Genomic DNA, 26,714 nt, shown 5'->3' on the forward strand with positions numbered 1-26,714 from the left:
GCAGGCAGTTTAATGGGCTCTGGGACCCTGTCCAGCTTCAGCCGGTCAATTCCTAACAAGGCTTTTTTAGTCCATCTGCATTTTAAACTTTGCCAATTCCAGGGCCACCTGGGGATTCTCAGGGCAGTGCCAACAGACAAGGGGCTGGTTCCCGGGCATCTAGAGCCTCCACTCCCAGCACACACTCCCAACACACTTCAGTGAAACCGTCTTCCCCGAGTGTAGCACTTGGACCAGATATGAACACAGATGGAGACGATAAAAGACAAGAGGTCCCCGGGAGCCACTTGGCAACTCCACAAATGGAAAGAGTGAGCACAGTAGACCCTGAATGGCTTCCCAGGAGCCCTTATGGAAAGCAGGTAAATAAAACACTGTTTAAGTATATTTCCCTTGTTCAAATAGTGCATGCCAAGTATGTGAGGGATGATAGACTCAAAGACACTTCCTGTTTCTTTGAGTGATCTAAGTATTAAAAAGAGGAGCTAGGGCATGATTCCATGGTTACAGCGCTTGTCGTGCATGTACATGAACTGGAGTTCGAACCCCCAGAAACCCATGGTAATGAACGAGGCCGTGATAGCCCGGAATAAAGGATAACAAGTATTTATTTGGGGAAAAACTCACAACAAGGGTAGAGAGTTGCAGTCCTCTGTGGGCACTGGAAGTTGTGAACAGAACTCCGACCACCACCCAAGAGAGCGAGCACGCTTTTTGTCTGTGATTATCAGTCTACACATAGTCCCTCAGACCATGCCCTAACGGGTCAGTACCCAAAAGGCTATTGGCTGGATGAATTCCCACAACACCCATGCAAGTACCTGGTGGATGAGTTGCCCAAGTGTAGTTCTGGCCTCGGAAGGCAGAGACAGGGGATTCCCCAGAGCAAACTGGCTCAAGAAAGTGGACATTATCAGCAAGTTCTGTGTTTGACTGAGGGACCCTGCTCACTGCATAAGATGGAAGAAGAGCAATGAAGGATGATCTGACATAAGCCAAGGGAATCCGTGTGTCTGCACACACGTGTGCAATCCACATACATCCGTAAAGATGAAAAAGGAAGAAAATACTTAGAGGAAGATTCTTCCTTGCTCATCTTTGTGAACCCTGGTTTCTTACCATGGCGAGAGGGACGATGCCCACGAAGGTCGTCTGGCTGATGAAGATCTCGGAGACGAAGAGCTCGCTCATGGAGTCTTCCACCGGATATTCTACCTGCCAGGTGATCTGTTGGGCCCCAGCCAGGTCACTGCTGTTGTCAACACCAAAGTCCACTTGCAGAATCTCATAGTAGGAGCCGTTTGCCCTGGAAGACAGACATGCAGCAAGGTTTAATGTAAAGGGTATGAATCCGCAGAAAGCAAAGAACCCGGTGATCTGACAGAGTCCTCTTTGTCAATGAGGAGTTATGTTGACTGGTAGAGTGGATGGAGACTCATTCATGGGGCTACCCATGGGTGGCAGCTCCTCAGGGTGGATTGCAACCCTTCCTTAGAGAAGAAGTTGAGTGAGGTCCTGTCTTAGTTTGCTTTCTATTGCTGTGATAAGCACTATGCCGTAAGGCAACTCAGCAGGCAGCAGAGGGGTGAGGTGTATTTCAGCTTACAGCTCACAGTCCATCCCCGAGAGAAGTCAATGCGGGGGGTGGAGGTAGAAACTGAAACAGAGGCTCAGAATACTGCTCACTGGACTGCTTGGTCTTCTCTGTTCTATACCCCAAGACCACCTGCCTAGGGGTGACACTGCCCACAGTGGGCCAGGCCTTCCCACATTGACCATTTAATGAGGAAAATGCCCAGGCCAGTATGATGGAGGCGCTTTCTCGATTGGGGTTCCCTCTTCCTAGATGACTCTAGCTTGTGTCAAGTTGAAAGTAAGAAAGAAAGAGAGAGAGAGAAAGAGAGAGAGGGAGGGAGGGAGGGAGGAAAGAAGGAAAGAAGGAAGGAAGAGGGAGAGAGAGAAAGAAAGTAAGGTGAATACAAGAGCCCAGGTTTGTTGTCTCTCTGCGCAGGTCCCACAGAGCTCTCTGCCCTCCCCACACCCCCACAGCACCATCAGGCCACACTCAGGGAAAGCCCAGAACTATTTGGCACAGTCTCCCCACCCCTCTGGTCCAGGAGACACAGCCTCTGTTCTGCCATTCTCTGTAACTCATGAGCCCCTGGCTCAGACTCTCCAGGATTTACAGAGTGACGGTGATTTTGTGGGCTTGTGGGATCAACGTAAGGTCGATGGTTAGAAAAGATAAGACAGGTGCTATAGAAACTGAGTGGCAGGAGGGTTAAACGGGACTCTTCATTCCATCAGACCCAAATTGGATTAAATATATTGTACAAAACTCCCACCTTTCTGCCTTCATTCATACCACACCCACGCGTGCACACACACACACACACACACACACACACACACACCTGTGCATGTCCACTTACACCATACTCTCCCCACACACAAACATACATACTCCTGCATGTGAGCCCTCTTGGAAAACAAAGGCTAGTTACTGCTCTGGAAATCATGTATCAAAGACAGAGAAGAACAAAAAGCCAAAAGCACGGGGCTGTCAGTGGACGCTATCCTGTGAACCCCTTGCCATCTCCCTGCATCTACCTTGACTGGGACCCCAGAAGGATACCAACAGGGAAGCTGATTCCCCTGCTCCCCACAGCCTGAGTCCCCCAGAGCACCTTGTGCTTTTTCTGCTGCTGGGTCTCAGGACCTCTGCCCTGCCTCATGGACCCTCACAGTCTCTGCATCTGGTGTCCCAGTGTTCAGTCTGTGAGGAAAAACATTAGGGAAAAGAACCTGCTGCATGCATAATTCTCTTTCCATGGACAGCTCCCCACGCCAACAATTTGTATAAAACAAGGAGTGGCGTTCAACACTTGGAGGTAGCCATGGCATTTACCTGTGCGTCTCCTCTAAGGGATGCTCTATAACTCAAGATGGAACCTTCTCTTTCTTTCAGAACCAAGGGGTTTTCTCAGTGTTTAATAATGGTGTCTGCCTTTGAAGAACCAGCAATGGAGAAGGCTCCATGTGCCATCCCACTAAAGCTGTGTGGGCTCTGAAATGAGCAAGGAGAAACACCAGTCCTGTCAGGTGAGACACTGGGTCACCTTCTAAACCACACACTTCCTGCTACTCTCTGACTCCGGCTGGTGAGTTGGTCCAGATGCAAGAGCTGCCCATAACCAACAATGAATGGAAAGGCAGACTCTATGGACTTGTTGCTATGAGGCTTTATTTGTTTTGGGGTTGGGGGGGGGGGTTGTTTCTTGTTGGATTTTTTTTTCAAGTATTTTCCTTCAAACCAGAAGGAAATCTAATTCAAGTAGCTGGGGTACTTTTTAATAAGTTCATTTATATGGAAATTGGCTCATAACTATTAATTTTACCTGCTCCCAGTTCACTCTTGATAAGCCTTGAAAAACTGAGAACTCATTGAGTCTCAGTTTAATAATGGTGGCTGCCGTTGAGAAAATAGCATCCAAGTGCCAGCCACAAGATGGTCATAAGGCAGCCAGCCAGTGCCCATGAAATGAGCATGCATGGCTCATGTGAGAACGTGTGATCAAGTTCAGGTATATGTATATGTATATGTATATGTATATGTATATGTATATGTATATGTATGTGCAGGAGGCTGGATATGGATGTGAATGGGTGTGGGGGAGGGATGGAGGGGCAGGTGGGTACAGGTATGAGTGGTCACATGCAAGAGTGTGTGTTTGTGTGGCAGAGTAGGAATGCACACCTCAGGCTGGAGCACAAGTCTCCATCTCTAGGGGAAGCATCACCCTGTAGTACAGGCTAGCCTCCTCCCTAGGTCCCTCTTGAGATGGGGTTGAGGTGTACCATGTGGCTCAAACACGTGTGTGAGAAAGAAAGTCATGGGAAGACCAACCCTTCAGCTTGTCCCCAAGGACCACATCTAGACACCAATCCCTGCATCACTGTGATGTATGGTAGGGGAGAGGAAAGGATATCTCCTTCTCGGGAGAAGGAAATAAAAATGGGGGATGACATCCTGTTGTTTACATCGACTGTTTCTGTTCCCATCAACATCTTGAGGTGGGGGGAGCTTTTGGTTTTTGAAGACAGGGCTTCTCTGTGTAGCCCTGGCTGTGCTGAAACTCACTCTGTACACCAGGCTGACCTCGAACTCACAGACCCACCTGCCTCTGCTTGGGATTAAAAGTATATGCCACCACTGCCTGCCTCCCTACCAACTTCTAAATAGTTCTGAGCCACCAAGCAGAGATGGTGGCCACTTCCCCAAATAAGAGTTTCTAGAAATGAGACACTAGAGCTAGTCTGTGGACCAGGTTTACTTTTCCTTGGGGCTCTTTTCCTAGATACGAACGTAAAAAGTGGGTGAAGATTAAAGACACTGAACGGCGGTCGCTATGGAGAGCACTGCAGGATGGGATCTGGGATGAACCAGGGGATCACTGTGGAGATCACTGCAGGATGGGATCTGGGATGACCCAGGGGATCACTGTGGAGATCACTGCAGGATTGGATCTGTGATGACCCAGGGGATCACTATGGAGATCACTGCAGGATTGGATCTACTGATGACCCAGGTGATTGCTATGGTGGGTACCGCAGGATGGGATCTGCTGATGACCCACAGCAGACACAGTGTGGGGCTGGACCTCCACGCCCACCTGACATCCCTGAGAAGACAAGGTGCTGCATTGCCACAGCTCTGGCAACCATCAAAACGGCAAACTCAGACAGAGTCCTGGTTTCATTTCTCCTGTGATGATAAAAATACACCCTGGAAAAATGGTTTAATCAGTTCACGATTCCAGGTTCCAATCCATCACTGCGGGGAAGTCACGGCAGGAAACTCGGAGCAGTTGGTAGCATCACACCCATAGCGAAGAGCGGAGACAAATGCGATGGGGGCCCTGGGGGATGTTGCAGGGGCACTGACGGGTAGACAGGATCAAGATGCAGCGTCCACAAGTGTGCAATGTTCAGAAAATTATTTTTTTCAATTTTTCAAGATGGAGAGATGACAACTTACAGTCGTTTCAACTTCAGTATAAACTATGAATGACATTAGGAAAACCAGAGGTAGGTTTGGAAGGAAAGGCCTCTGAGGAGCCGGCATTTGAGCCAAGACCTAAACTACAGTTGGGAGCCAAGCATAGTCTCAGCTAACACTTGTTGAATAAATGAGTAAAAGTATTTCAAGACAAAAAAACATCATGGGAAAATGTGCCCTAAGCATCCACACGGACAGGAGGTGCTGTGTATAAAGAGCGGTCTTCGATGCCGCCAGCTCAGTGAGGTCTCACCACAGCCCAACTCTCATCCCCGGCAGCTCTCTCGCCCTTCCCCGGATCCAGCTGCTTCGTGGTTTTCGTTTCTGACATACTGTTATTTATGACGCTGATTATCACAGACAGACATATACTCAGGGGTGCATAAGTGCCACGAAAGCAGCAGTTTTCATTTTGTTTTGGGCTTTGCCTGTTTTTCCTACTAATGTGTCCCCAGAACATTCCCCGAGACACAGCAAGCGCTCTTTAAATATGTATCCGACAAACCAATGGCTCAGTGAGTAACCAGCAGTTTGTGGGCCTCAGAGGAACATGCGCTGAGTCCCAAGGGTCCATGTCTCAGGTGCTGGGAACAAAGAGCTCCACCGTGGGTTAACAGTCGAGGGGCAGTTTGCTGAGCAAGGCTGAACTGGGGTATGTGTTACAGAATGGGCTCCAGTTGCCATACAAAAGGCCACATACGGCATGAGTCTGATGTTTGATGTGTCCACAGCAGGTAGATCCACACAGGCAAGAATCAGAGGAGTGGTTGCCAAGGGCCAGGGCTATGGGGAGTGGAAACTGGATGCTAATGGGTGGAGTTTCCTTTGGGCAGATAATAAAAATGCCCCCAAATCATATAATGGTGATGATTCCAGAACTTTATAAATAAGCCAAAAAAATCATTGAACCACTTTAAGATGGCACACACCGGTCATCCCAGAACTTAGAAGTTTGGGATAAGAAGACTGCTAAGAAGTTGAGACCAGGCTGGGCTACAGAGTGAGTTTCAGGACAGCCTGGGCTACAGAGTGAGTTTCAGGACAGCCTGGGCTACAGAGTGAGTTTCAGGACAAGTAGGGCAGAAGAGTGAGAACTTATCAGGGAGAGAGAGACAGAGACAGAGAGAATGTGGGGGAGAGGGAGGGACAGACAGAGGGAGGAAGGGGAGGAGTAAAGGGGGAGAGGGAGAAGAAAAAGAAATATTTTACTTAAATATTTTCCTTTTTTCCTTTGAAGAAGGAGGCACCATCCTCATCCCTCTTATCTGGTTTGCTCAGCTTTTATTTAAAACGTAAAACCATTTTCCAGGCACAAACATCCCCCAAAACTCTCTATCTGCCTCCCAGATCTGCTGCAGAAAGACAGCAAGTGGCTACCCCATGGCCCCAGTGCGGGAGAAGGATGCTAGTGTCCATCATTGAGACATCGTTTTTGCTTACCAACGCTTTCCCAGCGCTGGAGACAATCGATCCCAGTAATGAGGGAGCGCTTTGGACACCTTCACCTCCTCGGCTGCCAGCACCGGGCTGTTTCCCACACTAACAAGTCACCTCACTTCCAGCTTATTTGATTTTATCAGCATCACCATGACAAGCCCGGAGACAGCTAAGACAATGGCCCACAATTATTTTTTTCCCCTCCATCACAATCTGACAATGTCCCAAACCCTTCCAGGAAATGACGGCTGAGGTCCTCTTACTCCGGGTTCCTAATACAACTTCCTCAAGTGTCCTTCCTCTCTCTCTCTTTCTCTCACACTACTGATCTGGCAGAAAGCCTCTGTTGTATAAAGTAGTGAGTTTCACAGTGGATTCTATTTTTTTTTTAATTTCTATTTAGATTCTCCTCAGAGAAAAAGGCAAGCCCAGGCCACTGACTGACGGGAGAGCTGACATGACAGACTTAGGACAAGGGCATGGGAGATGGAGCCTCTAATCTCATTAGCTCTCCTAAAGGGACAGGGGAGACGTCCATGGCTTCAGCCGAGAGCAGGGCTGAGGACCTGACTTCTGTTCCCACTGTCATGTTAAATAAAAGCTGTATTTCCAAAAATCTCTAAGTGCTGGGCAGATGGCAAATCTGGGGAGGGGCATGCCATGTATGCAGGCCCTGAGTTTGAGAGCCAGGCACTGTGGCACACACCTGTGACCCCAGTGCTGGGAAGACAGCCACACGAGGATCCCTGGGATTCACCAGCCACCAAATCTAGAGTCATGAACAAGTTCCAGGCCAGGGAGAGACCCTGTCTCAAAAAAAAAAAAAAAAACCCACAATAGGGGGATAGTGAGGAGTAATACCTGAGGATGCCCTCACTCATGTGCACACAAGTGCACATGCACACACATGAACACACACACAAACCCCAAAGACAAAAGAATAGGGGATATCTTCTCCTATGGCCCTCCAACTCTACTACTATGAGCTGGCTCCTTGTGGGCCACTAAAGAGGGTCAACCTTTCCACATAAATAATGCCCATGAGTGGTCTCTTCTGTATCTAGAGCCTCAGATCTCTGGGTAAAGAGAACTCTGGCACCCCCTCCCTGACAGAGGCATGGATGACAGAATCAGTCACCTGGCTCTGTCCTCTGAGACAGCTCTGCGTGCTCAGTATAGCAGTGGGGAGCGATCCTCATGTCCAGTGCCTAGCAAGGCCCTGGCAGAGGTAGAGCTTCTCAGTCCCACCATGTCCAACTCCAGAGCCACACGGAGGACACTCTCAGAGCACTTGTGTATGACTGTCATTATATTAAGAGATCAGTGTCCTCGGGTCTCTTCCAGGTACACATGCAGATGGGGGACATTCAGGAATGCATAGGGATAGGGAATGGCTGCTCCCACATGGAACGGAAACCTGTGGAAAGTCTGCTTCTCCCTCTGAGGTTGGACAGGGAGCAACCTGATGGGGGAGGGTTATCTGTCTATTGTGTTACTTTCATTGGTCAATAAAGAGACTGCCTTGGCCCACTGATAGGACAGAAAATTAGGTAGGCGGAGAAACAGAACAGAATGCTGGGAAGAGGGCAATGAGGCAGACGCCATGGAGCCAGCCACCAAGAAAACATGCTTTAGTCCATTTTTTCCCAAACTTTCTCAGGGTTTCTGTGGATGCAGTTATCCACGTGGGCGCCATCTGTAGAAAGGAGCTGCGGGCAGGCCTGCTTTTCGCCTCACCCGGCTCCCGCACGGCTAGCTTAGTCCCAGAAATAACAACATACAAATTGTATTCATTTAAGCACTGCCTGGCCCATTATCTCTAGAGAGTTAGTTACTAACTAACTCTCATATCTTGATATTAACCCATTTCTAATAATCTGTATCACACCATGAGGTGTGGATTGTTTGAATGCTGAGGAAGGAGCAACAGTCACCAAAAGACATTTGTTTATAAATGCTGCTGAACTAACCCAAGATAGACATTTTGAAAATACCTTGGCTTCAAAACTGAAGTCAAAAGGTATGTTGCTTTGGAGAAGAGATTCTGCTTTTCTTTCCACAGAAAATGAGAGGCTATGGATTTATTCAGAGTTAAGAAAAATCATCTTTGACCAAGGGAGGCCACCTGAGAAATCGACAGGAACAGATGGCCCAGATGACAGAGTTCTACATCCAGAACTGATTCAAGACTGCTGCCTGAGATGATCAAGACTCACAGGATACTCCAGTCATGACTTGACTATAACTCTAAATTTTCTTTAGGTCCCCTTAAGACTATCAGCGCCCCCAACCAGCAGGAAGTAGCCTGAAATACTACGCCCACATTCCCAACAAATGGATTATGGGTATTTTTCCTTTGTTTAAAAAAAAAAGAGAGGGAAATGGTGCGGGAGAATTATCTGTATTCTGTCAATCATATTTTAATAAAACGCTGATTGGCCAGGCAGGCAGTATAGGCGGGAAAGCCAGACAGGAAGTAGGGGTGGAGCAAAGAGACTGGGAGAATTCTGGGAAGCAGAGAGGTTCCTCTGCCATTCCTGTGCAGACCACAAAAGAAGCAACATGTAAGCTGTCACACTGAGAAAGGTAATGAGCCCATGTGGCTAACGTAGATAAGAATAATGGGGTAACATAAGTTATAAGAGCTAATAAGTAGCCTGACCTAATGAGCCAATCAGTTTATAACCTTATGGAGTCTTGTGCGTGATTTTTCCTTGGGACTTGCTGGCTTGTTGGGGTACTGGGTGGGACAGAAACCCCAACAAGCCAGCCCTCATACTACAGCAACCTCCATGAGTGTGGGTTTTTTTTTCTAATACTTAACAGTCTAGGTGGCTCTCCAAGGAAAAGAAACTGCTAATGAGATTGGGGTCCTGGGGTCAGCCCTGTGCATGCTGGATATCAGGAGGGTTTTTCAGGGTGGCATGGAGGGCACCTGTAAGTCCAACACCCTTCAGGCGTCCCTGGCCACCAGGGCACAGGTGGCAGCCACAAAAGCAATCAGTGGTAATTTATTCCCAGCCCTGGTACTTTTCCTGCTGAGATGGGAGCAACACCTTCCAGGAAGGACTGCGCTGGGCTGTCCATCAAAGGGACTATAACAATGAGATAGCCAGGGATCCTGCATGGCTGACCTACAAAGGTCAGGCCCAAAATGAGCTGCCCGGAGAACCTAAGATCTAAAAAAGGCTCAGATTCACCTAGAGAAGAATTTAAGGAGAGAGGCCCCTAGCTCCGACAGAAGGCCAGACCTCATGGAACCAGAATCCACCCACTGGTACAGTTTCAAGGATGGGGCTTGGCAGTTGTAGGTGGGTAAGGGTCACAGAGGGCATTGGGGGAGGAGAATGGATAAGTATAATGACATAGGTATGAAGACAGAACAAAATCCATGACTTTGTATTCAAACCTAAAATGTATATAATATCAAAGGGTGGGGTTGGGATCTTCAGCCCCCTCTGTGTACCTATGCTAAGGTATTCAATCAAGAAAAGATTACTCCGACACACTGAAGGAGCTGGCATCCAAACGTCAAGTCTGGCCATTAAAGACATTCCAGGAGATACTTCTCTAACCCTTGTTCATGACTCCCTGTGGCCAGTCTGGCCACCAGTGGTCACCTCTCTTCTTCCAACTTACACAACCATCTCTTAAGCACTCTCTCTCTCTCTCTCTCTCTCTCTCTCTCTCTCTCTCTCTCTCAAACTCTTATTTAGAAATTTTCCTGCAGAAAGATTTCCCTCTATTCTGGAAAATGAAATGTCTGAAGTGGCAAAGCACCTTAACTCTGAGGTTCACAGCTTGTTCATGCATGAATGCATCCATCCATGTATCCACCCACGCATGTATCTATGCATTCATCCATCCTATCATCTGTCTATCCAACCAGCCGTTCATCCATCCATCCATTCATCCATCAATCCTTATCTGTCTTCCTATCCACCCATTAATATCCACCCATTCATTCACCTTCTATACATTCATTCATTCTTCTTCCCATACCGTCATTCATATTCATCACTCCTACATTCACTTACCCACCCATTCATCTGTCCATCTATCCATCTACATCCCACCCATCCACTCATACATTCATCTATTTTGTTGTTTTAAGGTGCTTAGGGCTGAATTCAAGACCTTATGCACACCACCAAATCAGGAGTTCTACCACTGAGCTACATCCCAGACCAAGAAAGGTATTTTTTTCCTGGTTATTGTTTTCAGTTACCATACAAAATAATGGATCTATTATGACATATTCAAGTAGTGTCCTTCCTCCCCCCAATAAATCCTGTGTCATAAATGTGTGTGCATGCATGCACATATGTGTATGCATGTTTGTGTATGTGTGTGTTCGGCCATTTACCAGTTTAAAAAGTGCTTGGCTTCTTTCGGGGCTATGCAGACAAGGCTGTGAACACTTTAGAAATCTTAGGGTGGACTTTTTTTTCTCTTCTCCTAAACAAACATCTAGAAATGGGTGTGCCAGGTCACACAGCAAACACACCTTTCACCAAGCGGAAAAGCTTGCAGTCTTCATTTCTTCCACAATAATTTTCCAGCCCACTTTCTCCCTCCTCTCCTTCAACTCCAATTTCACCTAGAGGGCCTGCTATCGTCACACAAGGCCCTGAGGCTCAGTTAATTTTTTTTTGTTTCTTTTTTTATCCTGTTCTTTGGATCAGATAAGCTCCATTGGCCTACCTTTAAGTTTCCTGGCTATTTTCTTTCCATCATCTTGAATTTTCTGGTAAGCCATCCAGGTTTTAAAAAAAATATATTTCAGGTATTCTGTAGTTCAGTACTAGAATTCCAACTTTCTTCCTTGACAGTCCCTACCTGGCTCCTGTTTCTATCCACTGTGTCAGCGTTTTCTGTTATTATGACAAATATACCAGGCTGGGGGATGGGAAGAGGCTGGTTTAATTCATGTTTTGAAGGACTAAAGTGCAAGACCAGGTGATCTCCCTGATCTGGCCTTGGTGATCACCTCATGGCTAGCAGCGTGACAGAGGGGTTTCAGTACGTCTGTGGGAGAGGTCACGTGATCACATAAGAAGGCACCAAGCTTGTGATTTTGTAGCTATCTTCTAGTGAGAGCTAACCAGGGTCCGATGAGAACTACTTCAGTCTCTTCTAAGGGTTGTACTCCCGTGACCTATGACTTCCCACTAGGCTCTGCCTCTTGAAGACTCCAACACTTCTCATCACTGCTACCCAACATCAGAACCCTACGGGTACACCCCACATCTAAATCACAACAGATATATTTTCTTCAGTTTTTATAATTATTTTGACTCCCTTACCATCTTAGTCTCATATTAGTTTCCACTGATTGTTATGCTGTAATATCTTTTTTAGGAGTAGGTTTGAACCCAGGGCTTCAAGCATGCAGGGCAAGTGCTCTACCACTAAGTCACACACTCCAGCCGCACGGTTTGCTTCTCCTGTTTGTGTTTCATTTTCTTTTCTATTTTTATGTCAAATAACATCAGGCTATAATCTAGACAATGTAGATAGTTATACCGTAGAGACTCTGAGTTTGGGTATGTTTCTCCAGAAACTCCAGCTGTTGCTTATTAGCTGGACAGCTCAAGTGAGTTCGGAGTTTTTATAATGTACAAGGGCTCCAGGGTCAGACATAGCTTTGAATAAAGACAATCTATGAAATCTGAGGGCTCCCCATTCCTGAATCTCTCATCTTTAGGAGTCTTTACTCATTTTGCTGTGATTGCCCCCAAACTTGGTCACTGGTTCTTCAAACCAGACAGATTGGATTTTCTGATTTTTGACCTCCCCATGTGTGACCTTCATCAGACCCTAAGTCATGAAACAGGAATCTTAGGAGACATTGTCCTCTGTTCCAAGGGTCTGCTGCTTCTGCTTGCCCCATTCCTTCCAGGTGTCAAGGTACAGGTGTCAAGATGACACCTGTCACTCTGCCACCTTAGGGCATGGAATCATGTGATATAGGTACAGGGAGGACTGGTTCAACAGTAAGAACAATGAAGGGCTGGCAAGAAGGCTCAGTTGGCAAAGTGCTTGCAGTGTGAGTGTGAGAAACTGAGTTCAATACTTCCAGCACTCCTGTGAAAAGCTAGACATGATGGTGCATGCCTCTGTTCCTAATGCTAGAGAGGTGGAGACAGGAAGATCTCTGAGCCTCAGTTGTGAGCTAATCTTGCTGAATCAGCGAGCTCCAGAGCAAGTGAGAGAGCCTGCACCAAAAATTAAGGTGGGGAGTAATTGAGAAAGACACCAGACACTGACCTCTCTTCTGTACACACATGCATACGACTGCATGTGCACCTACACACAGATGCACACACAGAGAGGACATCAGAAGAAACCCTTCTCTGGGGTATCACCAACAACAGCCATCAGTTAAGTTATCAAAAATGATTTCAGCTCAGCTGGGTGATGGTGGCGCACGCCTTTAATCCAAGCACTCAGGGAGGCAGAGGCAGGCAGATCTCTGTGAGTTTGAGGCCAGCCTGGTCTACAGAGTGAGACATACACAGAGAAGCCCTGTCTCAAAAGACAAATTTATTTCAGTTCCACAAGAGCAAAGAAAAAACTTAAAGACAAGAGAGGGAGCCAAACCCAATGGTAGCTACTCAAGAGATGGAGACAGGAAACTACAGGTTTGAGGCCAGCCTGGGCAAGCCAACAAAGACATTATCTCGAATACATGCAACTGCATCTATGTATTTAAGACTAGGGTGTAGCCCGTTAGCAGAAAACTTGCCTAGAAAGGTGAAAATCACATGAGGCAGGGCGATGATATTCAGGAATAGTCTAAAATAAGCCCAATCAGAATTTCGAACCTTATTAACCTTAAGCTTTAACAGAGATGAGAGAAGTCCCAAAATAGGTTGACATTTTGAACGCCACCTGGGTCAAAACTCGGATCACAGTTCCGATAACCTTACATCTACCTGACGGCTTTTCAATAAACATCAGCTGAGCAGAAAGCCAACGAGCAGTCACGCGGGTTCCTCTCACCCCAAGCATGTGACTCTCCCTGCACGCCCCTCAGGGAACAGAAATGCCTCCTGCTGCCCCACAGGAAACAGAAATTCTCCTGTCCTGTCACCAACTAATTAGGACCAGCAGCTCCAATCTGTCTTCCATTTGGTCTCTTCTGCTAATTTACATTTACCTCAAAATCCTATTTTTTTTTTTTGAGACAGCGTTTCTCTGTGTAGCCCTGGCCATCCTAGAACTCACGCTATAGACCAAGCTGGTCTTGAACTTAAGAGATCTCCACCTGCCTCTGCCTCCTGACTGCTGGGATTAAAGATGTGTGCACCAGCACCAAGCACGCGATCCTTTTTATTTCTTACCGGTCACTCCCTCTGCCATTATCAGATCGTAAGTTAGCCTCGATTGGAAAGGACCTCACACATGTAACTTCTCTCCCTGGCCCTTTGCTGGTGGTCTCCTGGAAGACTCTTGACCTGGGGCCTATTCCCCCCTGCCATAGTCTGACGAAGAGAAGAGTTTGTTCCCAATATCAACAGGTGCCAGACCTGGGTGTGAAATGACAAGGAAATACACTAATGACAACCCAGGATTTTCTCCATGGTCTCGAGACCACTGGTAGACCCAATTGCAGAGTCCAAACAATGAGGTGTCCTGGGACAAGGAAGGCATCTGTGTGCATGCTTGAAGAGTTGTTCCTATGACCTCAAAGAAGGCAGCCAGCGCTTATATGGGACTTGAGCCCAGCACCCACCCCTCATCCTTTTCACTGGCAAATGGGCCCGGCCAGTGCGTGTTCCCGAGGAAAAGCAAATGTGTGAAGACCAGGATGAGATGTGGATGTGAGTGAGTGCCAGGCCAGAGCCCTGGAGGAGAGCAAGCACTAATTGGCCTGAAACAAAGGAGCAGCAGGTGCCATCTGCTCTGGTAGCCAAGCCAGGCCGCACTAATGAGGGACCCAGTGGCCGTGTCCCTGCAGCTAGCTGAACTCGGACACCAAGAGCTTGCTCTGCACACTTGCCACCAGCAGGGAGGATCCTGAATATGCTGGGGACAAAGCGCAGTTTCAAGGGTGCAACTCTGGCCTGTTGTCCATCCTAAGAGCAAATCCCTGTTGAGAGTCGAGCCTCCAATGTAGTGTGTAAAAACCGGTCTCATTGAAAACACCGCTTAGTCTTAAGGCGACAATATGTCCCCTCTCTGTAATGGAGGCTGGCCAGCACACCCTAATGAGACACGCCAGGAGACTGGAGTCCACACTTGCTGAACTCCAACTAAGAAGACATGGCTCGAGACATGCAGGCTTTTACGGGAAGCCAACATTTGAAGTGTGTCTCACCAAGGTCAGCACACTCAAGAAGACAGAAGGGGAAGCTAGCGAGTCGCCAGCGCCTGTACTTGGCCTGTCTTTCTGCTGAGGCTCACAAATGGACCGTCTTGTCTGGGATCTGGCCTGAAGCTTACTCACTCAGCATTCATTGAGATGTCTGAGCATTGTCTGGTAAAAATATCTGGCAGAAATGAGAAGAAGACACGAGACACAAACGAACCCACGTAGGAGTTTAACAGGGGTTGTGCTCAATGGGCCCGAGGAAAAGGTGTAGAAGGAAAGAGAGAGTAAAACTGGCGCGTCCATCTTTTAAAAGCTTCCTAGCAAATGCGCACGATGGGAAAAAACGTGCCTACGTCAGACGCTGATGACGGGAGGCTCTACGCCTTGTACCTGCTTACAGGGGCTTTTGCGTCAGACATTGATGACGCAGATGGCGGGTGACCCACGCATGCACACACAGGGGGTACATGTACCTGCTTTAGAACCCGGAAGTGCAGCCTTAAGGGTGATCAAAAGAATTATATCTGGTACAAGAAGAGAAGAAGACCTTTGGGAGCTCATGTTCTGGAGTAGAGAACCACAACCCGCAAGCAATAAAGTCACCGCTCAACAGTGGCAGACACCAGAGGCCTTCCTTAAAGACTTACAGCTCTCAATAGCCTTTGGGGGTGTGAGAGTGTATGGGAGGGGGTACACATGCCCATGTATACATGTGGGGATCAAAGGAGGGCATTGGGTGTCCAGTTCCATTGCTTCCCCCCTTCTTCCCCTGTGACAGGGTCTCCCACTGAAACCGGCTTTATAAGTCCCAGCCTACCGTTTCCACCTCCCACAGCACTAGGGTTACAGGAGTCACATGCATCCCACACCTAACTTTTTACGTGGGTACCAGAGGTTAGAATTCAGGTCTCCATGCTAGCACAGCAGGTGCTCTCAACCACGGAGCTGTTCCCCAACCCCTTAACTGTTCTAAGTACACACAAAGATGGCAAGTTTGTCCCCTGAAGTTACAAATTGGGGAGGGATGGATGGTCTAATTTGACCAATACATTTTTAAATCTCCTACTGGAAGCTAAGTATTTAATTGGGAGTGGGAAGGGTTTAATTATTAGTGAGGGGGGTCTATCTGCCTCAGGGTTAGGGGTCACAGTGACCACCAGTTCCTGACAGGAGGCTTCCAGGGCTCTCTTCCATCTAGCTCATGAAAGATTAGAATTTAGACGGTTTTTTGTTTTTTTTTTACATACCAATCCCAGTACTTTTCCCTCCTTTCCTCCCACTTCCCACTTCCCTCCACCCCACCTCCCATCTGTTCCTCAGAGAGGTGAAGGCCTCCCCTGGGAAGTCAATGAAGATTCTTCCATCCCCTCATTGAGGCAGGACTAAGGTCCTCACAAACACACACCCCATTCCTAGGTTGAGCAAAGTATCTCTACATACAGAATGGGCTCTACAAAGTCAGTTCCTGCATTAGAGTTAGATCTGGGTCCCTAGATGGCTATTTCTTGATCCACACTCACACCCACAAAGAGAAACTCTTTACGCATTTGGTGAAGCCTGGCTAAGAAATGCCCAGGTCTCCTAGTTACCAGAGCATCTGTCAGTCATCCTGGCGTAGGCACCACCCACTGCTCGGCCTAACTCCTGGAGGTCTGCTGCATGGAATGCTTAATTGAAAAAGGAATGCAGAGTGTTTCAGTGTTGAATGGTAGCTTTTCAGAGAGGACAGGAAACTCCATAGAAACTTAGGGCAGGAAAGCAGTTTGTCCCTTTGGATGAAGAGATGGGAGGGTGCTTGGCGAGCAAGGCCAAGGTCTAGATGACTTAATAACTAAACAAAGAGAGAGATGCAGGAGTCAAGGCAGAGCATTGCTTCTTGAGGGTCCAGCAGAAGTTTCGTGTCTGTGTCTCAAGACCCTGCCCATTTCCCTTCCCAACTCTCCTCTCAAATGTTCAGAAGTTCCTAGACACCAAACACTCTCTGACAGGATTTGAGGCCCGCTCACAGGAGGAAAATGGACAGGGGGACTAATTCCTATTGTTTAGCTTGTCATAGCATCAAAACATCTTCTGCATATATGTGTTTATACCTATAGGTAACTACCACTCTCAGCCTTAATCAGGATGGACTCTTTCTGGTGAGCTGTGGTGACTCGAGCCTGCACAGGTGCTGAGAAGAAGTGACAGCTGAATGCTCAGCCCCAAATAAGACATGTAATCCAGCCCTGCTAAGGCTCAGCAGACACGAGACAGCAAAGAAAGGACTTAAGAGCCCAAGATAGGGAGAAGCGCTGTCAGATGCCTTCTTCTGGACAATACACAGCCTCGGAAATCACACACTCAACAGCTCTGAGTGCCTGCAGCAGCTATGAATAATGGGACATTAAGTAGTCAAGCAGGAATGGAAGATGGGCTGGGGGATCCATCCCTCCATACTGAATGACATGTTCATGCAAATGATGGAAAAGAGAAGGCATTGATGTCTGTCATGTATCCACTGGTGACCCCACCAGGCTCCAGAGAATGGCCCCAATCTAATGGCCATGCAGATAACCCTGGTTAAACTAAATGGAGCCACAAAACAAAACCAAAAGTCATGAACCTTGGAAAGAGACTGGGCAGGGTGAAGTTGATAAGGGTGGGAGGAGGGTATGAGAAGATGAGGGGAGACAGTGGCCAGAATGAATGTTACCCGTGTATGCATTTGTCAAAGAACTAATAGTTAATTATTTTAATACCCTGGAGGGCTAGAGAGATGGTTCAGCAGTTACAAGCTCCTGCAGTTCTTCCAGAGGACCCACGTTCAGTTCCCAGCACCCGTGTCAGGCCAGTTACAACCTTCTACAGCTCCAGCTCCAAGGGATCCGATGCCCTCTTCTGGGCTATAGGGCGGGGTCGGTATCCACACGTAAGAGTCAGATATACATGCATAAATACACATAAGTAAAAAGATTTTAAAATAAATTTTAAAGACTTCTCTAGAAGAGAGGACGGACACAAGGTCCTCCATGCCTTGTCATGGCAGCATGGAACCCTCACAACGCCATCCCACACAACATGTGCCATTACAGAAAAACCCAGATTCCTCTAACTTCTTAAATTTGAAGCACATCCTTAGTCAAATGTAATTAGGGACTAGGGGTGTGGGCCAGTGGTACAGTGCTTGCCTGGCATTCATGGGGCCTGAATGTTATCTCTAGATCGAGAGAGAGAGAGAGAGAGAGAGAGAGAGAGAGAGAGAGAGAGAGAGAGAGAGAAAGAGAGAAGCTAGGCATGGGGTTCAGGTCTTTAATCCCAGTACTTGAGAGGCAGAAGCTGGTAGATTTCTGTGAGTTCCAGGCCAGCTTGGTTTACATGGCAAGGTCCAGGCTTTCCAGGGCTACATAAAAGACCTTGGAGAGAGACAGAGACAGAGAAAATGTAAGTAGGTAAGACATGCAGCTGAAGTGAAACATGTTTCCCACCTAGAGACTCAAAAGTCCTTCTATTTGGAGTGTTTCCATGTAGGCCGACAGCAGTGGGGACCGGAGAGGGTGAACTACAGGCGCCTGGGAGCAGAGCCAACAAAGTTCAGCCCAGGCTAAGCAGAGAAGGCAACTGGCCTTCAAGAGGAAGGAAGTCCCTGAGACTTGGAGGCCGGGTGCATCTCATCAAGCACATCAGAGCCTGGCCCAGTGGCCTAAATGCAGGCTGCAAACTGTGGGCGTTACCGACGGCAGCCACGCCAAGCAGGGAGGTGTGACTAGAATATGCTCACCATAACAGAGCCGAACTTGGCCATTTAAGCTGTTCCCAGTCTAGAGAAAGACTGAACTGACAAACACAGAACTTGGTTCAAAAACAACAGACAGCGGGACCTGTGAAATTGATAACTTGACCTTGGGGGGTGGGCAGGGGAATGAGCTGATCATCTTTGGACCCTCACTGTATGCTCGTCACCTATCTGAGAACGCGGGACCAAGTGGGAAAGAGCAAGGGCCGGGGCTGAGAGCAGAAGATAGAAGCACGTCCCACCAGGCAAGATAGTAGAATTGAGCCACACCTGTTTTCTTGTTATGCACTTTCCGGGGCTCAGGTAGACTCTGTCATGCAAACAAGGCTGCATTACAAAGGCTGATGGGGCAGGGGTGCTATGTCCTGTGACCCGCCAGTGTTACCCCTGCATTTCAACTGTGTTGACTTTCCCTGCTGTTACTCACGGCTCAACTGACAGCTGGGAAGAGATCAGAGGTCACAGACACTTCCCTCCGTCAGGCCTAGTATTTTCTTTGCTGGACAGATCAGTCTTTGACGCCGTGGACCCATGTTCTAGCAGAGGAGTCCCGGCCTCGTTCTGTCTGACCAGAAAGAGACTTTTACAGCCGCAGCTGCTCACGTGTGATTAACCGTCTAAGCAGCACGAGGCCGTGTCGGGAGCAGAGTGCAGGAGTCCACTGAAGAAAGCTAACCAGTGGTCACATGGGGAGACTGATAAACTGAGCGGCTGGCCGATGTTGCACAAATGGTCCAAGCCCCGCCTCCCCTCTCCCCCCTCCCCCAGCTAGATCCCCAGTCCTGAAAGATGGGGAGGGAATGGGGAAGGACCTCTTAGAAACCCAGGGAAATCCACATGCCTCCACTATGGACCACTTCCATTTCAAAGCATTACCTGCCCTTCCTGATTAAATCCTTCCTCATTTTTGGTAATATCCTGAAAATCCAATTTATTAACTCAGCTTAATTGCCACTCTGACAGCTGGCTGGGCAGGCTCTCTTTCATCTGAACCACGCTTCCCACGGATGACAACTCTCCCTCTCTCCTCATGAAAACTGATGTGTCCATCAGCCCTCTCCTTGTTGAAATGGAAGCTCTGATGTAAAAAACCCTGGAAGAGAAGGCCATGTGGTTCCTGGTTTCCAGATTCCCACACTGAGAAGGGGTGTGGAGGAGCAGGCTCCCTCACACTGAGGCAGCCAGAGAGTAGACACAGAGACAGCCACGCTAGCAGGCTCTCTCCCCTTTGGATCCCTGTATTCCATTTGGGCTCTCAGTTTATGCAATGGTGCTACCTATATTCAAAGTACACCTCCTTCTCTTAGCTAATCTTCCCCCAGGAAACCCCTCAGAGACACAACCATATCAATCAGTCTCCTAGGGAGCCTCACACATCCTACTTCTGGCTGGCACATAACCCTTGCATTTCTGTCCCCACCACCACCAAAATACTCGGGTCTGTGTCAGAATATAAAATTCATTTGGACCTTTTCCAAGTATCCCAGTTAGCTTTCTATTATTTTGATTAAGCACCGTGACCAAAAGCCACTTGAGAAGGAAAAGGTGAATCAGCTTACAGCTACCTGGAGGCAGGGATTGAAGCAGAGACCATGAAGGAACTATGCTTGCTTGCTTGCTCCCCATGGTTTGCTCAACCTGCTTTCTTATAGAACCCAGAACTACCATCCCAGGGGTGGTACTGCCCATAGTGAGCTGGGCCTTCATTTTTCATTCAAGAAAATATCCCAGAGGCCAATCTGATAGTGGCATTTCCTCAATTAAGGCTCCCTCTTCCCGGATGACCCTGATTTGTGACAAGTTGACAAACAGTGTGTGTACCAAGAATCCCCCTTGGTCTTAACATTCTAATACTGCATAAAACAGTGGTTCTCAACTTGTGGGTTGTGACCCCTTAGATGTCCAATGACCCTTCCACAAGGGTCACCTAAGACCATCGGGAAACACAGACATTCACATTACGATTCATAACAGTAGCAAAACTACTGTTATGAAGTAGTAACAAAAATAATTTTATGGTTGGAGGTTACCACGATATGAGGAACTGTGTTAAAGGGCCACAGCATTAGGAAGGTTGAGAATCACTCACCGGTATAAAGTGTCCCAATTTAAATCTCTCTTAGACTCAAGGGAAACTCAGCAACGTGCCCATGCAAGTCAGAAAACATGTTATAGACCCCAAAATCCAATGGCAGAGAGAGAACATTCCTTTACTAGGGAAGGAAGGGGGAGGGGGTGTCAGGCCAAGCAGTACTGGAAATCAGGAGGAGCATCTTTAAACCGTGCAGCCCCATGCCTGGCATCCAGAGCAGGCTTCCAGGAACCTGAGCAGGCTCATCCATGGACTTGCTGTCTGCAGCCCACAGGGCTAGTCTCTCAGGAGAGCTCTGCTCATCACAGGCCGCTTTTCCCCAATGGTTGTTTCGGTCTCCCAGCAGCATCAGGATCCTGGTGTCTCCGTGACAAATTCCACTTTGTTCTCACACCTGCACAGTCTCCTTCTCAGGGGGATGCCTGCAGGGATCCTGACCCTGCTACACCCACCCCACCCCATCCCCAGGCCTAGACACACATGGGTCAGTAGCAAGCAGAAAAAAAAAAAAACCATCATCTAATCTATGGGTTCCCAGATATGCAGTAGCCACACGGGTAAGGTTGAAGGTCAGGTGAACATTTTCAACTTCTATGGGCATGTGAGTGTTTTTCCTGCCTATATATCTGTGCATATGTAGTACCCACAGAGGCCATAAGATAGCATTGGGTCCCCCAGAACTGGAATTACAGGTGGTTGTGAGCTGCCTTGGAGGTGCTGAGAAGTGAACCCAGGTCCTCTGCAAGAGCAGCCAGCGCTCTTAACACTGAGTCATCTCTCCACCCCATCAACTCTTGAAGGATTCATTTGCGATATCACAGACTGCGTAAGCCTAGATAAAATATGGTTCTGAGGGAAGGTTGGCCAGTGACAGTTCTGCCAGCTTAACACTTAGGATCACACAAGTGCTCGGGGCTAATCTTTATGACACTCCCTATTACCAATTCACTGTTGTCAATACATTATCCTCGATGTAGACTTGAAAGACAGACATGAGTTATTTCCATGTTCCAAAGACCTTCTTCAAGTTCTTTCATCCTGAGTCATGATGTCACGCAGCCTTGGGCTCACTTGATGACTCAGAGGGTGCCCCTGTGGCTGTGGGCAGGCAGCCTCAAGTCTTCACCCTGTGGGCTCTCTACTGAGCGGTAGCAGTCCTGAGACATCGCAGCTGGCTCCCAGGACTGACGGCTGAAGCGCAGGGAGGAAGAAGCAATGCCTTTTGTGGCCTCGCCTCTATGTCGGACTTGGTATAAGTGGCTCAGTCAGTCCTACAGCAATATGGAGCCCCTGGTAGCTCCAGGACATTCCCCAAAATCATAACACAATGCCCGAAATTCCTAGGCACATCCTTACCTGTTGCACTTCACCTCTTTGTGTCTGGAGCCATTCAAGCTGGCTCCCTCTTCTTTTGTCTTTATATGGTCTTCAACTATAATACTGAACTATATGGACTCTGTCACCGAACTGCCCAGCTTTGTGTGGTAGCCATGTGTATACCCATGACCCAGGCTTATGTTATATCCCAGCTGTGGGATGCTGGGCAAACCGCTTTAACTGTTCTTGGCCTCGACTTTCTCACTCAAGGAAGATCTTGGCTACCTGGCTCAGTCAAGTTCTAAACCAATGATTTCTCTTGAGTTTCATCTGAGATAACATAACATCATGTAATAATGTTATGTATTCATTATTAATGACAGCATAAGCCAGGGCAGCACAGGGGATGTGTGCATTTTCCAAAAAAACTACAAAGAATACCCAGGACTAGTAACAGGAAGGTGTGGGGGTGGGGGTGGAGGAAACAGGGGTGAGGGAGGGGTGAGTGCTGGTGGTACAAATGCACACTTCAATGAGACAAATTTACTATCTGTTTCTTCAGTCCACCCTCTTTTACAATCCTAAATCTCCTGAATAAATAGAACTTCAGCTCTCTTCTGTGTGACCCACCCCAGTGGTTAGGTGTAGGATTTCACCTCTCTTCTGTGTGACCCACCCAGTGGTTAGGTGTCTCTGCAGGAAGCAGTACCAAACAGGACAGCTTAAGACTACACACAGGGTGCTTGGGGGGGCAAGTGGGGGGCTTTCTCTGTAAGCAAGCAGACCAGGGTTTCAATCCGTATAAACACTAGTAGGCATAGCAGCCTACTTGTAAGTCTAGCCTAGAAAGGCAGAGACCAGGATTCCCCAGTGCAAGCTAGCTAGCCAGACTGAAGCTATGAGCAAGCTCTGGGTTTGATGGAGGGACCCTGCCTCAAAGAATAAGAACAAGGAAGATCAACTGAGGGAGATTTTGACATCAACTTCAGGCTTACACACACACACACACACACACACACACACACACACAGAGAGAGGGGGGTATACTGTATCTCCACATACACATGTACCTATCCCCATACACATAAGCACACATACTGCATAAAAAAAAAAGAAAAAAAAAGAAAAAAACACATCCAGCTGTCAAGCCATTCTGCAGAGGTGCATATGTGGGCTGAGCCAAGACCAGAGAAAGGACTGCCAGAGGCCACCCCAACCACAGGCACTTCTGCTAATGGCTTCTGTCTTGCATGCCTTCCTCTGAGGTGATCCTCTATGCCGCAAATTGACAAGCAACCTTAATGACCTCCTCTGCTTCACCTCAGGGCCTTGGCTAGCCACCCAGTTGAACAGCAGACCCACAGTACCCAGGGCCTTCCTGATCAACTGAAAAGTCCTGTTACCTAGAATTTTTCCTTCAGACTCCTAGGCGACGCTGTGTGTCAAGTTAAGAAAGTTTCTTCCTGTTTGCTCTCTGCTGAGAGTTTCTGCATAAACGATGAGGTAGAAGCTGTTTTCGCTCTTCAAGCTCCTTGCAGCCGTCCCCACGCTGCTCTCAGAACAGGCTGACGGGCTGACAGAAAAGAGAGGCAAGAAACCCACCTGTGGTAAGGCAGGACAGCACGGGACACATGCATGATAAAGGCCTGAACTCAAGGGCAACTCAAAGTCAGAGGAACATGTTGTCTTCAGAAAATAATAATAAAAGAGAAATTGGGGAGCTGACATTTAGGAAAGGACACCCTACGAGAAAGACAAGTGTGTAGGAAGAATGCAGACGGCGTGCTTGAAATGAGCTAGTCAGGTTCTGCGTTCCCCTGGACATGTGTTTTCTTCCCCCTGGGCTCCTAGGAGAAGTGTGCCACGGGAGTCCCTGCACGCTGACCAGTGGAATGCAGCTGAAGAAGATGCCAGCCACTTCCGGTGGCTGGCCTTTGAAAACTGCCTGCCAGCTCTTGGGAGGTTTCCATGGAAACAGGGAAGGCATAGCAACAGGCAAAGCTTCTGCAGTGGCACAAGCGGAGGACAGAAGCAGCCAGGGTCTCTTGGAGAAGCACTGCCTGGACGTGGACGCAGCCACTTGGATGTGGCTCCGAAACCCCATCCAAGTCTCAACAGCCTCAGAAGCCACTAAGGCAGAGCTATTTGTTACAGCAGCTAACAGTAATTATCCTAACTAACGCAAAGAGCTGGGGGGAGGGGGAGTCAGAGTGGTTAATCATCATCATACATCCTCATAGCCTGGTGGGAGGCCTTAATGGCTCCAATCTTCTCTCTGCTCACTGGCCTTTGTCCTCAGGCTTTGGGAAGAAAGAGCATACTTGGTTTTCCTGTGAATCATTAAGAATTTTGTTGTAATAGCCTAACATCTGGAATGGCAAGCTGGCTCAGTGGGCCTGGGACTCACATAGCCAAAAAGGAGAGACTGGACTCCTGCAAGTTGTCCTCTGGCCTCCACACACACGCCACAGCGTGAGCATGCCCACACACATACTGACACAATAAATAGATGAATGTAAAAAAATAAGAAGAAGAAGAAGACAAAAAAAAAACCAGCATCCACCAAAGCTGCCTAATAACAGAGCTCTGGAGGGTGGCTGGATAGAATTTCAAAAGAGGAGAATGGTAAGGCCTGCAATTACAGGAAATAGAACATGGACTCTCTACAACCTCAGAGTAATTGTCAAAACCACCACCTTGCAGCGAGGGAGAGAAAACAATGCCAATAAGACTTCTTGGGGGTCTGGAGTTGTTTGTTTCCCACTCAAAACCCCCTTGGCTTCAGATGGGTGGACCACACAAGGCTAACACTCATCAACAAGGATACCCGCACAGCGAGGCCGCCATTAAGCCCAATGAAGCTCTTGAGACAATCAAGAGGCTTTAGGGCAGCCGGTAAATGAGCCATTTGTGTTCGGATACCGGGAACAGAAATCTAACTCCCAGAGCCCTGAAAATTATCATGTTTAGGAGGCAAAGTAATGCTCACGGGTCGGGGAGCCTGGAGCAACCTCACAGTCCTTTGCTCTCTGACGCGGCTTCTGGAAACCTTTGGGTACAGTGCAGATCTGCAGCATGTGGATAAGCCACCGTCTTCCTCGTCCAGAAGTCTGTGTAGCTGCAGTCACGTCAGGTTCTATAAGACCAGCCATCTTGCTCTGGTCAGAATGTCAAAACAGGTGTCACGGCCACTCTCCCAGGTGACTCAAGGTCACACAGCCCTCAAATAGCCGGGTCAGGATTTAGGTTGGTTTTGAAATGTTTATTTTATTTATATGTATGAATCTGTGCCTGCTTGTGTTTGTATGCACCACATGTATGCAGGTTCTCTTCGTAGGCCGAAAGAGGCTGCCAGATGCCCCAGCGGCTGGAGTGACAGGCAGTTGTGAGCTGCCCAACGTGGATGAAGGGAACCAAATCTGGGTCCTCTGCAAGAGCAGTCAGTGCTTTAAAAGGCTAAGCTGTTCATCTCTCTAGTCCCCAAGGTGACAGTGTAACCCCACGGCCTCACTGGTGATCCACATAGCACAAGGCAGGATGGCACATGCCAACAGTTTAACTCAAGGCTAGAAGGCTGCAAGGACAGGATGCAAAAGAAAGTGTGCTCTAATGAGTAGAGCTCACACCTGACTTTACACTCAGCTCTCTCCGCTGAGGAAACACTCAAGGTGTCTTCTGTCCAGGTTCTCAGAACTGTGTCTGTGTGTGTGTGTGTGTGTGTGTGTGTGTGTGTGTGTGTGTGTGTGAACTGGCAGGTCTCAAAGCCTATAGGAATGAGTAGCCTTCCCACAAGGAATGTTTCTGCAGCCATTCCATGAGTCCTGTTCTGCTGCCCCACTCCACCTATACTACCAAGAGGCACAGAGAGTGGAGAGACTTTTCCCATCTTCTCCAGGGCCTTGTGCAAGCTAGACAGGCATTGTACCACTGAGCTGCACCCCTGCCTATGCTAGGCCTTATTCCCCCCCCCCCCCCCCCCCCGCCAGGCAAACTCTATATCGAAGCCTTGGAGACAGTTTTCAGAAAGCATACAGCAAAATGCTTCCATGTGATAAAGACTTAGAAGGCTCTACTTTGTCTGGGTCCTGGATTCGCCACAAAAGGCAAGAAGAGGAATCAGACCTGGGCTCATGAAACTTGCAAAAGGCTAAGGGGCATTGCGGCAGCTGGTTATCACCCAGTAAGCTAATGTCACTAACAGTGGACAGAGCGGGCAGAGCACAGAGCGCTCAGCAACTAAAGCTGCCATGAGAGGAGAAACAGAGGGTTTCCCATGGAAGGCAGGAAAAAAGAAAGCCATGCCACACCCATCCACCGTGCAGAAGTCAAAGAACATACAGTTAACATGCATTAACATACAGTTAAATGGAAGCTATATATGAAAACACAGAACATTTGGGCCAGACACAGTGGGCCTGGATTCTGAGATGAAAATCAAAGGACAAATTCTGCTTTGTCCTTCATGAGTAACTCAGGACACTGCCTGAGTCTGTCCCCTGGCCTCAGTACAGTCTAGTAACCAAGCCTTGAGCACAGGCTTGTGAACCTAGCTACTTGGGAGGCTGAAGTGGGAGGAGGCTTAAGTCCTATCTGGGTGGCAGGGAACTCAAGTCCAGTCTGGACAGCTTCATGAAACCCTGTCTCAAAATGAAGAGAGAGAGAGGAGAGAGAGAGAGAGAGAGAGAGAGAGAGAGAGAGAGAGAGAGAGAGAGAGAGAGCT

At 48.1% G+C, this 26,714-nt stretch overlaps 1 protein-coding gene across 1 annotated transcript in view; it reads right to left on the reverse strand.

Annotated features, from left to right (window-relative positions):
• The window catches only part of Tmem132b (transmembrane protein 132B), a 280,169-nt gene that overhangs the window by 91,604 nt on the left and 161,851 nt on the right, over positions 1-26,714 (reverse strand). The window contains exon 4 of the mRNA XM_087903622.1: positions 1,120-1,306. Coding sequence (XP_087759748.1) covers positions 1,120-1,306 — 187 coding nt within the window. The remainder of the gene's footprint in view (positions 1-1,119; positions 1,307-26,714) is intronic.

The sequence above is a fragment of the Myodes glareolus genome, chromosome 2, assembly GCF_982192425.1.
Source record: "Myodes glareolus chromosome 2, mMyoGla1.1, whole genome shotgun sequence".
In the NCBI taxonomy this organism is placed as follows: domain Eukaryota; kingdom Metazoa; phylum Chordata; class Mammalia; order Rodentia; family Cricetidae; genus Myodes; species Myodes glareolus.